The sequence below is a fragment of the Monopterus albus genome, unplaced genomic scaffold (genome assembly GCF_001952655.1).
Source record: "Monopterus albus unplaced genomic scaffold, M_albus_1.0 scaffold65.1, whole genome shotgun sequence".
NCBI classification, from domain to species: Eukaryota; Metazoa; Chordata; class Actinopteri; order Synbranchiformes; family Synbranchidae; genus Monopterus; species Monopterus albus.
In genome coordinates, this window is record NW_018127945.1 from 2,632,106 (window position 1) to 2,644,797 (window position 12,692).

Sequence of the window (12,692 nt, forward strand, 5' to 3'; positions counted from 1 at the left end):
TGTGGGCCTTCCCACATCCATCCAGAGTCAGCAATAGAATAGAAGCCATTCAGCTTCTCTCTGTACTGCCTCTTGGCCGCTGTGATGGTTTTCCTCAGTCTGTACTTTGCAGCTTTGTACTCCATCTCATCGCCTGATCTGAATGCATGAGAGTGAGCACGCAGCATGTGGCATACCTGACTGTTTATCCAGGGCTTCTGGTTGGGGAACCTCCTGACTTGTATGGTGGGCACAATGTTGTCAATACAGGTACTAATGTACCTGGTCACATACTCAGCATAATCCTGTACGCTGACAGAAAAGTCCTCTGAGGTGGCTGCAGCTTTAAACACATCCCAGTCGGTCTGGGTGAAACAGTCCTGCAAGGTGCTCTCAGTCTCCATGTTCCAAAGCTTCACTTGTTTAGTGACAGGGTTTGTTTGTTTCAGTCTTTGTCTGTAAGCTGGATACAGGAACAAAGAAATGTGGTCCGAGCGTCTGAAGTGGGGGCGGGGTGCGGCTCTGTATGCACCATGTATGTTACTGTAAACATGATCCAGAGTGTTCTAGCCTACTTCTATGTTAATACTTTAATTAGTAACACTTAATTTTACTTAACTCTTCCAACACAGGACTTTACTTGTAACAGAGTAGGGTACTTTTATAGTGTGATATTAGTACATTTACTTAGGCAAAGGATATAAATATTTCCTCTACTACTGGTGGTAACATACAAATGAACAGGCTTTAATAATATAACGTGTTATAGTTATACACTTTTTTAAAAAATCGTGTTTAGAATTATGTTTATTCTTTAGGGTCAATCTAGTGGCACAGTCTGTACTGTAACATTTTCTGAGACTATCACACCATGAAAATGCCATACCGTGGCAACCCTACAATATACTTAGCTCATGAGACAAGAGGGTCTACACAATATTGGGTCCATGACAACAAGACAAGATGATATTTTAACACTATTTTTAAGAAATGTTCAATGATGAAATATATGACTGGAAAAATACTCTTATTTGACTGAAAGTCACAAAATGCAAAATAATGCAGGTGCATTTGAAATGTTTTAATTATTCATCTTATAATGAATGTCACTTTAGTTCTACTTTCTGAGTATGAATCATCATATGCAGTAAAAGACAACAATATACAAACACTGTAAAAGGTTTTGCCTCAAACTCAGCTGACTGGCTTCTCTCCTGTATGATTTCACATGAGGCTCTTCAGACCTTATAACTGTGCATGAGCTTAGTTCTAATTGAAGCTGCAGTTTCCCACAGAATTACATTCTAATTGTGGTGGTAGTTTGGGGGGTGGGGTGTCACACTTTCAGAATTTCATTTTTTAAATTAAATATAGTAATGCTATGGTGCTGTTCATCTGACCTGTACCTTCTTAAGTAGCTCTCCCATAGCAGCAGCATGTTGACTGCTGCTCTCCTCCTACATCTCTCATCTCCTGACCCTCTCTTGTTGCTTCAGTAGCATTGGTTGAAACAAAAAATACTCAAAACGAATCAGCTGGATCACTAATCACACTAATCAGCTTTCCCACATGTTTTTCAATATTCTCCCAGACTGAGGGGGCAAACATTCAACATTAGAGTTTATGAACTGGCATTAACTTTAGCCACTTGTAGAGTAGTCCCTGTATATATCCAGGCTATATATAGTGTGCTAACCTCAGCAACAGCTATATTCTAAAATTAGCTTAACTAGCCTTACTAGTTTGTTAATAACTTATTAGAAGAGCTGTATCTACACAATTGACAGTTTTAAGTCAAAAACAGACACAGAAAGGAGGAGCTGTTCACAGATGGTCAAATGTCATGGCTGTCATGCGAATACATGCGCTACACACAGCACTACATTGAAATAAGACTTTACCTATTTTAAATCACTATGTGATGGTCATTGTCGATATTGTGGCGGCCAGCCACACATAAATCAATGTATGGGAAACAGTGGTGTGAGACAACCTAACTGAAATTGCAAATTTTATTCTCACACTTCCCCATGCCGGCTTCTGCTTGTTTTATTTTGTACTGATATCACAAGACAGAATTCACTTCAACAAGAAATATTGTCATGTTTTAATACCACAAGATCTCATGGCATGAGATCTCATCACACCCCTAGTACTAATACTTTATTGACTGCACTTTAATACACAACACTGAGAAAAGCCACTTTGACATTTTAATGTACACTAACAACTCTCATATCTACATGAGTAGTGACACGTGCAGTCGACAAGCTCTTTTCTCTTGTTCAGGTCACTTTGTTATACTGTAGTTATGAAATGATTATACTGCGACAACTACTTGTTTTCCAAATACGTACAGGAAAGGTGTAGTTACAGCAAACAGTGTCTGTGGCCAGTTCTGTATCATAACTGTGTAAGTGTAATGTAGCCTAGGATTCTTTAATATGACATCTAACTCTTCGGTAATAGTCAGTTCACTACAACTCAATTTATTATTTCTTTGGATACAATGCTTTTATGAAGTCAAAATACAAAGAATATTTTCTTAGGCAGCTAATTTTTTTTTTTAATTATTCAGTTTTTAAGAAAATAAAGGAAAGCCGTTCCACCTGTGGAGAAGAAACAGGCTATGGACTTACTTCCACTGGATACTGTTCTTGGACTTCTTCTCTATAAGCCCAATTCCCTCCAGCACATTAGTGATGTCGTAGATGCGCCGTTTCTGCCGCACTGCCAAGGTGTCTGCAGCCTGAATGACAAGACAAAAGCAATGAAAAACACAACAGAGATTTCTGCCATCTCCTTAAGTACAGCTAAAGGTACATATAAAGAGGGACCACTGTATCTGTACCAACTAGTTTAATGCTCTACAACCAAAAACCCTGAGGTTTTTACCACCCATCTTAGTTACCCAGCACAAGCTCCCGGTGATTAAGAAACTAATAATATGGCTGTTGCTGATAAGTGTCGGCTTCGTGAGCAGGCCCTGTGGGTGAACTTAAGTCACAAACCTGCTGAATAACCACTAATAAACTAGAAAGCTATGTATTTAATGGTTCACATAGCATCAATTCATTATTCACTAATGCAAACATATGTAAAGATTTCCAGTTCAGAGTGGCTACAGGAGCCACAGGTGAGAGAGGCAAACACATATCCAATCCTTCATAATTTATATAGCACTGATTAATAACATGATTGTGTTTTACTTTTTCCAGCAGTGTCAACATATAGACAGAGTTTTGGTTTTTAGTTCAAAACAAATGTAAGTCACAGCTCTCTTTTGAAAGCCCTTACAAAGTATAAAATATATATGTTATGATGGAATAAGCACACCAATTTCCCAGTGTTTGAACCAACATCTGATAAAAGGAGAACAAGGCACAAAATAAAACTTTTTTCTGTCCAGGACACAGTATTTATACGAGACAGTAACTCAAGTGATGGCTTCAAGTGAATTGGTTTCATAAATTAAAAATGCAGTGTGTTTTATTGGACAGTTGAAAATGAGAAAGAGAAAGGAAAAAAAATCCAAGAATGTCTGGTCTTTTTTTCTAAATCAGCAAAGCACAGTTTCACCATGAGTGTCAGCAGCTATTAAGCTAATCTGTCTGCAAAGTCATTGAGGTTACAGTGAAAAAGAAACTATTCCATTATACAAAGTGATACTTTGCTGGTCAAGCTGACAACTGGTTAAAAAAAATAATAAGTTCCTAATATTCTGACCCTCTCATGTATGTAGCTGGGGAGGACAAAAATATAGACAACTCTAAATATAATGTAGTCCAGTACAAATTCACCTGTATCTATGACATTAATAATAAATATATAATTGAATTTATACATTTATGACAATTTAACCAAAAGCTGAAACATTTTGAGCTTCGTAAACACAGATGTTATGGTAGAAGTTTCACAGTGGATTGCATACAATTGTACAGGTGTACCTAATAAAGTGGCGACTGGTGTGTGTGTGTGTGTGTGTGCGTGTGTGTGTGTGTGTGTGTGCGCGTGTGCATTTTTGAGAGAATGTTTTATCATGTCTGGGCTTCAGTATATGAGTTCAAGGCTTATAGTGAAACTGACTGAAAATCAGGCAAGTGATTTGTTCTCAACCTCTTTTTCTAGTGAGTAATAACAAACAGGTTCCTCAAGTGTCTTAAAAGTGACTGGCACTAAAAGGCTGCTCAGCAAGCCGGACCGTAGTTTTGTGGGAATGTTAACGTATTGTAATAGGGTCAAGGTAGAGAAGAGGGCTTGATTTTGAGAGAATGTTTTCCCTTTGAAGTGTCTTTAACTCTTGAGGAAAGGCTTCCCGCTGAACGAGCTTAATGACAGACTCAGAAGTTCTCCTACGTTCCTCAACTGTCACAAATTCACTGTCGTGCTTTAGCTTAGACCCTAGTCTCTTGATTCTGGCGACCATCTTAATGAGCGTTTATCTGTCAGGTCACTAAGAACATTATGGTCTACATACTGTGATGAAGACCACAGAATACGTTATTTTACGTACTCCTGACTGAAAGGCTAATGCACTGTTAATAAAAGCTTTTTGAGTAATTACTGGAAACTGAGTGAATACGTGGCGTTAACTGACAACAGTGTCATCAATCAGAAAATAACCGTTTTTATGTGAAGACGTTGAGTCCATGAAGTGGACGAGAAAAACGGACCCACTTTTAAAACCCTGAACCTGCAGGGGGGCATAGTCTGAAGAGTTGGCGAGTCTTCTCAGAGGTCAGTTTGTAACCTTTTTTCTCCCCTTTGAGAAACACGAAAACACGTTTACACAACAGCGGTCTGAAAACTATAAAGTCATAAGCAAAGAGGTATCACCCATTCACATTAGCATGTCACACAGCTAGGCTAGGCTAACAGGCTGACTAGCAAAAGTACATGTAACCTAACAACAGCGGACAGGCTCAAAATGACATGTGCTAGCTAACAACAAAGAGTCGGGACTGCATGCTCACAGCTTTCAGATCCAGAACTCCGTCCTTCGCTTCCTGTAGTAAAGTCACAAACTTGGTCGTGAGCAGTCCCAGGCTCTTTTCGTGCCTGCTCGGGGTCTGTGGCTGCAGCGAGTCTCCCACAGCTCCCAGTTCGCTTCTATTACTGGCCGACTCCAGCTCCATCATCACTTGGGACCAGCTCCGTACTTCTCCCTGCCTCCCCGACCAAACCTAGCCAACGAGCCACCGCCGCAGTCAGATAAACAGAAGGCCGGGAAACTGTGTGGCAGGTAGCAAGTGTATAATGAGTAGTCCGACCTGGTTTGTTCCAAAATATTTCAATAAATGGAGCTGAACAGGCAGGCTACGGTAATTCAATGTGCGAGCAATTGATAGGCAGAGCCGTTGGCCACGCGAGGTATGACGGGACAGTTCAACCGTTGGAGGGAGCATCTGCAAATACCCACATCAAATCATAAACGTGTAGCAGCGCAAGAGCGCGTTTATAAAGCCTGTGAAGTGACTAAATATGTTTTCTAATATGTTGATCTATTGTATCGTAATAAAAAATTTGTATAATATAGTATTTAGTATAGTTGGTGTTATTTAATTTTCAGGGTTGTAAAAAGAATGGTTATGCTGATTTTTGTAGGAGGGCTATTTTTACACCTGCCCTTACCTTCTCAAACTTGAAGAAACCACACGCATGCGTTTACCAACGCGCGCGTATACATGCACGATACACGCGCTGGCTCACACATATACTCGAAAGAAAAAGCTATAGAGAAAAGTATTATTGCATTTAATATAGACAATTTCGAATTGTTTCATGTCACGAAATTTGCGGAGGTGTCGGAATTCCGCGGGTGCAGATTCTGTTTGAGCCTACTGATAACTGATCAAACTTGTTTGGACGAAGATGGTCAGATATAGTTGAAAGCCCTGAAAAAACACAGGAGCTTGTTTTGTCATCTTATGTTTTATTAGTCTACAGTATGTAGTAGTCAGAAAATCTTTGGCTTGTCACCAAAACTGTGCAGCATTTAGTAGCCAGTTCATACAGTATGTAAACTTATAGTCTGTTTTAGTTAGACTACCTCGTAGCCCATAGAGTTAACCCATACAATACATACAGTATCAGAATAGATACAGAAACAATATAGACTGCATAAATATAATATTTGATCTACATGAAATAAGTAAGTATAAAGTTTTTCAAATGTTACTTTATTTAATTGACAAGTAGATGAGGTTCTGAAAATAAATGTATAAAAAAGACACACCATTGGTTAGAATCAGCTTTGAAAAATCACTGTTATCCTCTGCTCACTCTAGGAATGTCCAAAGTAGTAACTGTTACTGGCCGACTCCAGCTCCATCATCACTTGGGACCAGCTCCGTACTTCTCGAATTTAATTTGGATTTGTTTGAAATGGAGAATAATAATTCAGTAGCCTACTAATGTATTGAGCCACCACTCTCTCCTCTTCTGTCCCCTATTATTCTGCCCATTTGGTACAGGACTGCTCAGCATGACTAGAATCACTATCACACCACTGAACCTTGTATTTAAATAAAATTTATCTGTCAGATCCTTGACACATATGCTTTATAGTGGTTTTCCCCGTTTTATCTTGACTACAGAGACGATGGAGTTGAGCTATGGAAAATGGCAAAAGAATATTGTTGATTGGATAGCGACTGTAGTTATCCATTATCAGTGTAACAGACTGTTACATCAGTGATTACATTAGGCACACCGATGTGGCCTCCACTCCACAGTAATTTTCACATATTTCCACAGTAAGTATTTCATAACAAAATTGTACGCTATTGTTTAAAAGAACATTTTACTGAACATTTTAAAGAACATGTCAATAAGACAATACTTTGTCCACAACGTCATGATTTCCTTAGTAACGTTTTACTGTCACCAAATAGAAGCCAGTGTCATTCATAAACTATCCAGCAGGGGGAGGTCGTGCCCAAAGAAAACTCCCTCTACTTTAGTTACGCTTTAGATTCAGTAGATTCGTGGCGCTATAAAACTGCCTAGTACGTAAAAGAGAACCAACCATATACAATTTATATAAGATTTGCAAACAGATTAAGCAGTCAGACACATATCATAGCACTTCTGGTGTGTATTCAGAAACATTGCTCTATAGAAGTATTTGACGAAAGTGCTTGTCGTAGCAGAAGTAGTCAGCTGAGTAAATAGGACCTCTGGTCGTGTAACAGCAAAATACTGCATTCAAACATATTGAGGTAAATATGTCTCACTTATATTCAGCAAATAAATCAGAAACATGACATGTCTGTTGTAGACATGCCATGACAGAGTACCTCTCTTATTAATTTTTACTTCGTGCCTAAACGCTAGCTGTAGTGGTAGCGGACCGGGATGCTAAATACACAGTAGCTGACACCGAGCAGTGATCACAATCGGCTTTTAAACATTAATTTTAGAATATATAAAACTCATGTCCTCTGTCAGTTAGCCTTTAACAGGTTATTAGTGAAGAAGTACTGGCCTCATTGCGCTACTTGTACTGAATGAAAACGATGCTTGTTATCTGTTGGTTAACATAGGTAATTTAATGAATTTAACGATATGACAGTGAAGGTAATAATGGCTGATCGAGGCTTTGTTTTAGCTTCGACACTTTATTCAAAAAATGGTTCATTACTCGGGGCTTCAATGACACAGTGCTCGAGTAGTACATCTGGTGGTCAATAAAATAAAGTGCAATCGAGACGTGTCATTTATTGGTTCTTGGATTGTTTGAGATTTGATTCGCCATGCACCTTCCTGTTCTACTACACTACATGGTTGTATGGTTTCAAGCCGACACAATAAAATGTGAATAAACATGAACTCATGTTGAAGGCAGTGTTTCTTATTTGGCACGTCTGATTGTAGTAGGCTATAGCTATATACTTAGCCTGACATTTTGTGCTATGAATCATATTCTATCCTAAATCAAGCCTAAATAGCCCATAGCGGGGTGGCTGTGGCTCCTGACCAGCAAGTTGGTGGTTCGACTCCCGGTCTCCCCGCATGCCTTAGTGTCTCTGAATTTATACATGGTGGGTGTTCATTAGGCTAGATGGCAGATGTGATCTAATTTCAAATGTTTAATTGATGACCCAAATAACACTCAGCTGTGTCAGGAATGAACCCACACTACATTGTTGCAAGACTGTGGTTTTCCATGATGCACCACAAGTTCCAATCATATTACTTTGTGGTCGTTTCACCTATTTGAGTAGTTTTAGCTACTACACTCCATGATCCTTCATCAACTCCCACCAATGTGCATGTTACAGTGCTTACATGAACTGTTTTTATTTGTTCCAAGTACATGGTTTAGTAATGTTATAGAATCTTTAGTACTGAATGCAACACTGTCAAACCACATCTCTGTCAACTCATTCTCTATTTGCTTCAAAGGCTCAGCTCTACCAAAGAGCTGAGACAACCAAACCAGCGACAGGGTTTCGATACTGAATGAAGCAGTAAAGTGGTTCATACGTCAGAAATCACATGACCAAAGCACGCAGCGGCCTGGGGCCCTCAGCTCCAAACATAATTTCATTGTATGTGTTACAATGACAATAAATAAAGCTTCTTCTTCTTCTTCTTATACTCCCAAGTCATATCACACTGGTTGTGGGGCATTGGGTTTACATTATATAGAGACTTAAAGTATAACAGCTTTATTGATGTTTTACTGTGACCTTTTATTTTTCAGCTGTGACCATGAAGAAGAACAAAGGAAAAGCAGGCAGCACTGCTGAGAAGGAGTTTGTATTTGAGTTCAGGGCGGGAAAACACAACTGTGTCCTCAAAGTGCCTCTTCAGTTCCCCGTTCAAGAGAATATTAGTGACCTTCATGGACGCCTTATGCTGCTACATAAAATACCCTGCTACGTAGAAAATGGTGAGATCTTTGCATTTGGTAATGAAAATTAATTTTATGACAAGTTACACAACTTGTGTTTGTGGTGTTATACTGCTTATGGGTGCAGCCGACTGTGTCAGATGAAAGTCCTGTGCTTCTTTACCTTTTTTTCTCCCTTCTTTGGCAACATTTGCTAATCTTCCTATACTGAGATTGGTGTGGTCTTTAGCCATCTGTAAGCTAAACATACACATTTGACAGGGGGGAGCTTGTCAGTGGTGGTAGTGTTTTATTTCTTGCTTTTCCCTTTAGGGGGAGCCACAGTGCAACCCAGATCCGCAGATATGATTTGTGTGTTATGCCGGAAGACCATCCGGAGGAAGAGTTGTTTTAGTAACTTATAAAACAATATTTTACAGTTTTTGTTTTAAAACTTTGCATGCTGTTTATTTTTTAAAGTTGCAAATAATTGTTGCCTATCTTCAAATTGTTGGTCTAAATGCCTGGAACCATATTTTATGCAGAAATGTACAAAATAACAGGACCATTATTTGAACTGAATCTAGTGAAAAAAAATTTTGTCCTGGGAAAGAAATTATTATAACGTAAGCATGCATTCAGACAGTTTAAACCTAAACAGATGGAACAGATCCAGCCCATTGTTTTTGCATTGTACTACTTGGCTTGCATAGAAATTAAAACATTTTTAAATAACAGGATTTTTTTTGTTGCTGTTTTGTTTGTTTTAGTTTTTGCTGTGTCTGCATCTCCTCCCTAGAGCTTAAAGCCTTGCTTTCCAACTTCATTGAGAATGAGACCATCCAGGATTATGACAGAGAGGCTGAGCTGGCCCTACAGAGACTCACAACAGGAGATGTAGATGTAAACCAGCTCACCAACATGTGGACCAGGTCTTATGTAGAGGTGAAAATATTTCAGTGTGCTGTTGTGCCTAAAAACTAGTACCAGTGTTTCTAATATCTATTAATTCGTTAAAGCACAAGCTCTCATATCAGTGTCTGCCAACATGGAAGGCTGTCAGTTACAGTTTTGTTGTACATCATTAGTGTATTTTATAAGAAAGTGACAATACTTGATTTTTATTCAGATTTCTAAAATTGGCATCTCTATGAAAAATGTCTATAATTAATATGGACAGCAGGCTTTATTGTTGGCAGGTGTTCCAAAACATTCATTTCAGACCCTGGCTGCTCAACACATCCTGATTTTATAGTATGTCCACTACTCCATGGTTGTGTAACAGCACAGCAGAGTGTTTTTCAAATGCTCCTGCTAACTTTAGGACAGTCGTGTGGATCATTAAAGCAATTTAAACAGAAATAGGGCGGTGCAGCTGCAAATTGATTATTCATGAGGATTTTAAAAAGTCATTACATTAGCCCTTGTGCTGCGTTTAATGTCTTGCTTATTCATTACACGCGGTAACACTTTGTTACGTTTCTTCACAGAGATTCACTATGTGTTGATGGTTTGATGTTTATGAGATTGTAGTCATTCCTTTTTTATCATGGATCAATAGGAAACAAACAGTCCAGTGAGATTCAGAGTGGACCTTATGGTTTTCCAATCAAGTCATGTGTGACCTACACACTGGCACATTTCCTGGAAAGCAAACATCTCTTATTTCATATTCTGATTATAGATGATCCATGGCCCTGGTTTATTGAGCAGAGCAGAACATTCAGAATGTGCTTACATCACGTTTTGCATTCCACGTTTGTCATCCTCTGATCACTAATCATTTAGTTTTTGCCCTTTATACTGAGTCAGCTGCCCACTTTTCACTTTAATTCTCAGCGTGCACGCAAGATCATTAGCTACAATGATATTTCAGTGGATTTTTTTAATACAACATAGAAATCGTGCAGTGTGACCATGATATTATTTTGTAATTTTGTATCCTTTTAGAAATATAAAATTCTTTTGTCAGCTGCCATATTTAAATAGTTCTTTTCTTTCCTCTGTCATGATTTCAGACGACACTGGAGCACGCTCGTCCCGAAGAGCCCAGCTGGGATGAGGACTTTGCCAGTGTTTACCATGAGTTGATCCACTCCCCTGCCTCAGACACTCTTCTCAACCTGGAGCACAACTACTTTGTTAGCATCTCCGAGCTTATCAGTGAGAGAGACATGGAGATCAAAAAGCTTCACGAAAGGTTGGTATTAGAGATTACTGCCCAGAAGTGGAATCCTTGGATTTACTGAATGTACAGTTTTTTCCTCATTTCTCTTTGTAAATTCATTTAGAGTAGGGCTAAAGCGGGCAGCACAGTGGTTAGCACCGTTGCCTCACAGCGAGAAGGTTCCGGGTTAGGGCCCCACCCAGGACCTCTCTGTGTGGAGTTTGCATGTTCTCCCCGTTCTTGCGTGGGTTCTCTCCGGGTACTCTGGCTTCCTCCCACAGTCCAAAGACATGCAGCTTAGGTTGATTGGTGTCTCTAAATTGCCCATAGGAGTGCGTGTGTGTGTGGTTGTTCGTCTATGTGTTAACCCTGTGATGGATTGGCGACCTGTCCAGGGTGTACCCCACCTTCACCCGATTGCTGGCTATCCAAGTTATGTTTCTTTTTCAAAATTTGTGGAATAATATGCCAGTCACATGTCATAAATATGGACTTATAACATATGGCTCTGTTATTCATGATTTGTATAGATGATGATGTACCTCACTGAATATGTTTCTGTCTGCCAGACAAGCAACTGAAATGGACAAAGTGATGAATGAGCTGGGAAATACTCTGAGTGACCAGGATGTAAATGCAGTGGCATCTCAGCACTTCGATGCACAGCAGGTAAAAAATTGTTTGAGTGCTCTGTATTCTGGGGCACTGGTAAAAATGTGTGCACCTATCTAATTACTCAGTGTTTGATATTGTCTTCTTTAAACAGGTGCTGGAGAACAGGTGGGCCAGTGAGTTGAAGCAAGTTACTGGCATTCAGAAGCAAGAGTACCAGGAATGGGTTGTCAAACTGCACCAGGACCTGCAGAAATCCAACAACAGCAGCAAAATTAAGTGAGTTCATTTGTATCTTTCTGTGTATCTTTCTACTCTGTTAACATGTTGTATTTGTGTCTATACTAATCTTTGTGTGTCTACACACATCTGTCATTTGTAGGATTATTTGACACTCGTATGCAATTGAATAGGCATTTTCTGTTCTGACAATCCCAGATTTTATCTTGAAAATCTGAGGCTAAAGCAAAAATGAATGTTGGAGTCAGGTGCTTACTTGTTAAATAGAAAAAGAAACGCTACAGTACTGATACAGATGAATGTAATCTGTAAATGCAGCACTTCGAAGTGGGCTCATCATCAAAAGGCAGTGACACAGCTTTATGTCTTTATCCACCAGCAATATGCCTTTGGCATATTGACAAAGAAGACCAATTGGTGGAAGCTGCAAAAGAAAGAATGTCGTGAGGAATTCAGACAGAAGTTGAGACAAGCTTTGGGTGGTCAGGAAGAACTTCCAGATGACTGGGAAACTACAGCAGAAGTGATCAGGGAGACAGGTAGGAAGGTGCTAGGTGTGTCATCTGGAAGGGGGAAAGAAGATAAGGAAACGTGGTGGTGGAACGAGGAAGTACAGGACAGCATTCAGAGGAAGAGGCTAGCTAAAAAGAAGTGGGACGTAGAAAGGACTGAAGACAGTAGACAGGATTACAAGGAATTGCAGTGTAGAGTGAAGAGGGAGGTGGCAATGGCCAAACAGAAAGCATATGATGAGTTGTATGCCAGGTTAGACACGAGGGAAGGTGAGAAGGACTTGTACAGATTAGCGAGACAGAGAGATAGAGATAGGAAGGATGTGCAACAGATAAGGGCGATTAA

General features: G+C 39.5%; 2 protein-coding genes across 4 annotated transcripts in view; one reads left to right on the plus strand and one right to left on the minus strand.

The window, feature by feature from the left end:
• Positions 1–5,413, minus strand: part of e2f4 (E2F transcription factor 4) — a 16,373-nt gene extending 10,960 nt beyond the window's left edge. Inside the window, exons 1-2 of the mRNA XM_020604327.1 lie at positions 4,953–5,413; positions 2,619–2,728 (exon numbers count right to left, since the gene is read on the minus strand). Coding sequence (XP_020459983.1) covers positions 2,619–2,728; positions 4,953–5,117 — 275 coding nt within the window. The 5' untranslated portion in view covers positions 5,118–5,413. The remainder of the gene's footprint in view (positions 1–2,618; positions 2,729–4,952) is intronic.
• Positions 4,167–12,692, plus strand: part of ferry3 (FERRY endosomal RAB5 effector complex subunit 3) — a 21,062-nt gene continuing 12,536 nt past the window's right edge. The window contains exons 1-6 of one of the 3 annotated variants that reach the window (XM_020604325.1): positions 4,167–4,716; positions 8,687–8,875; positions 9,615–9,760; positions 10,834–11,015; positions 11,552–11,651; positions 11,749–11,873. In XM_020604325.1, coding sequence (XP_020459981.1) covers positions 8,695–8,875; positions 9,615–9,760; positions 10,834–11,015; positions 11,552–11,651; positions 11,749–11,873 — 734 coding nt within the window. In that variant the 5' untranslated portion in view covers positions 4,167–4,716; positions 8,687–8,694. Of the gene's footprint in view, positions 4,717–6,994; positions 7,200–8,686; positions 8,876–9,614; positions 9,761–10,833; positions 11,016–11,551; positions 11,652–11,748; positions 11,874–12,692 lie in introns of those variants that run through there. The other 2 variants (XM_020604326.1, XM_020604324.1) reach the window with 2 other exon arrangements.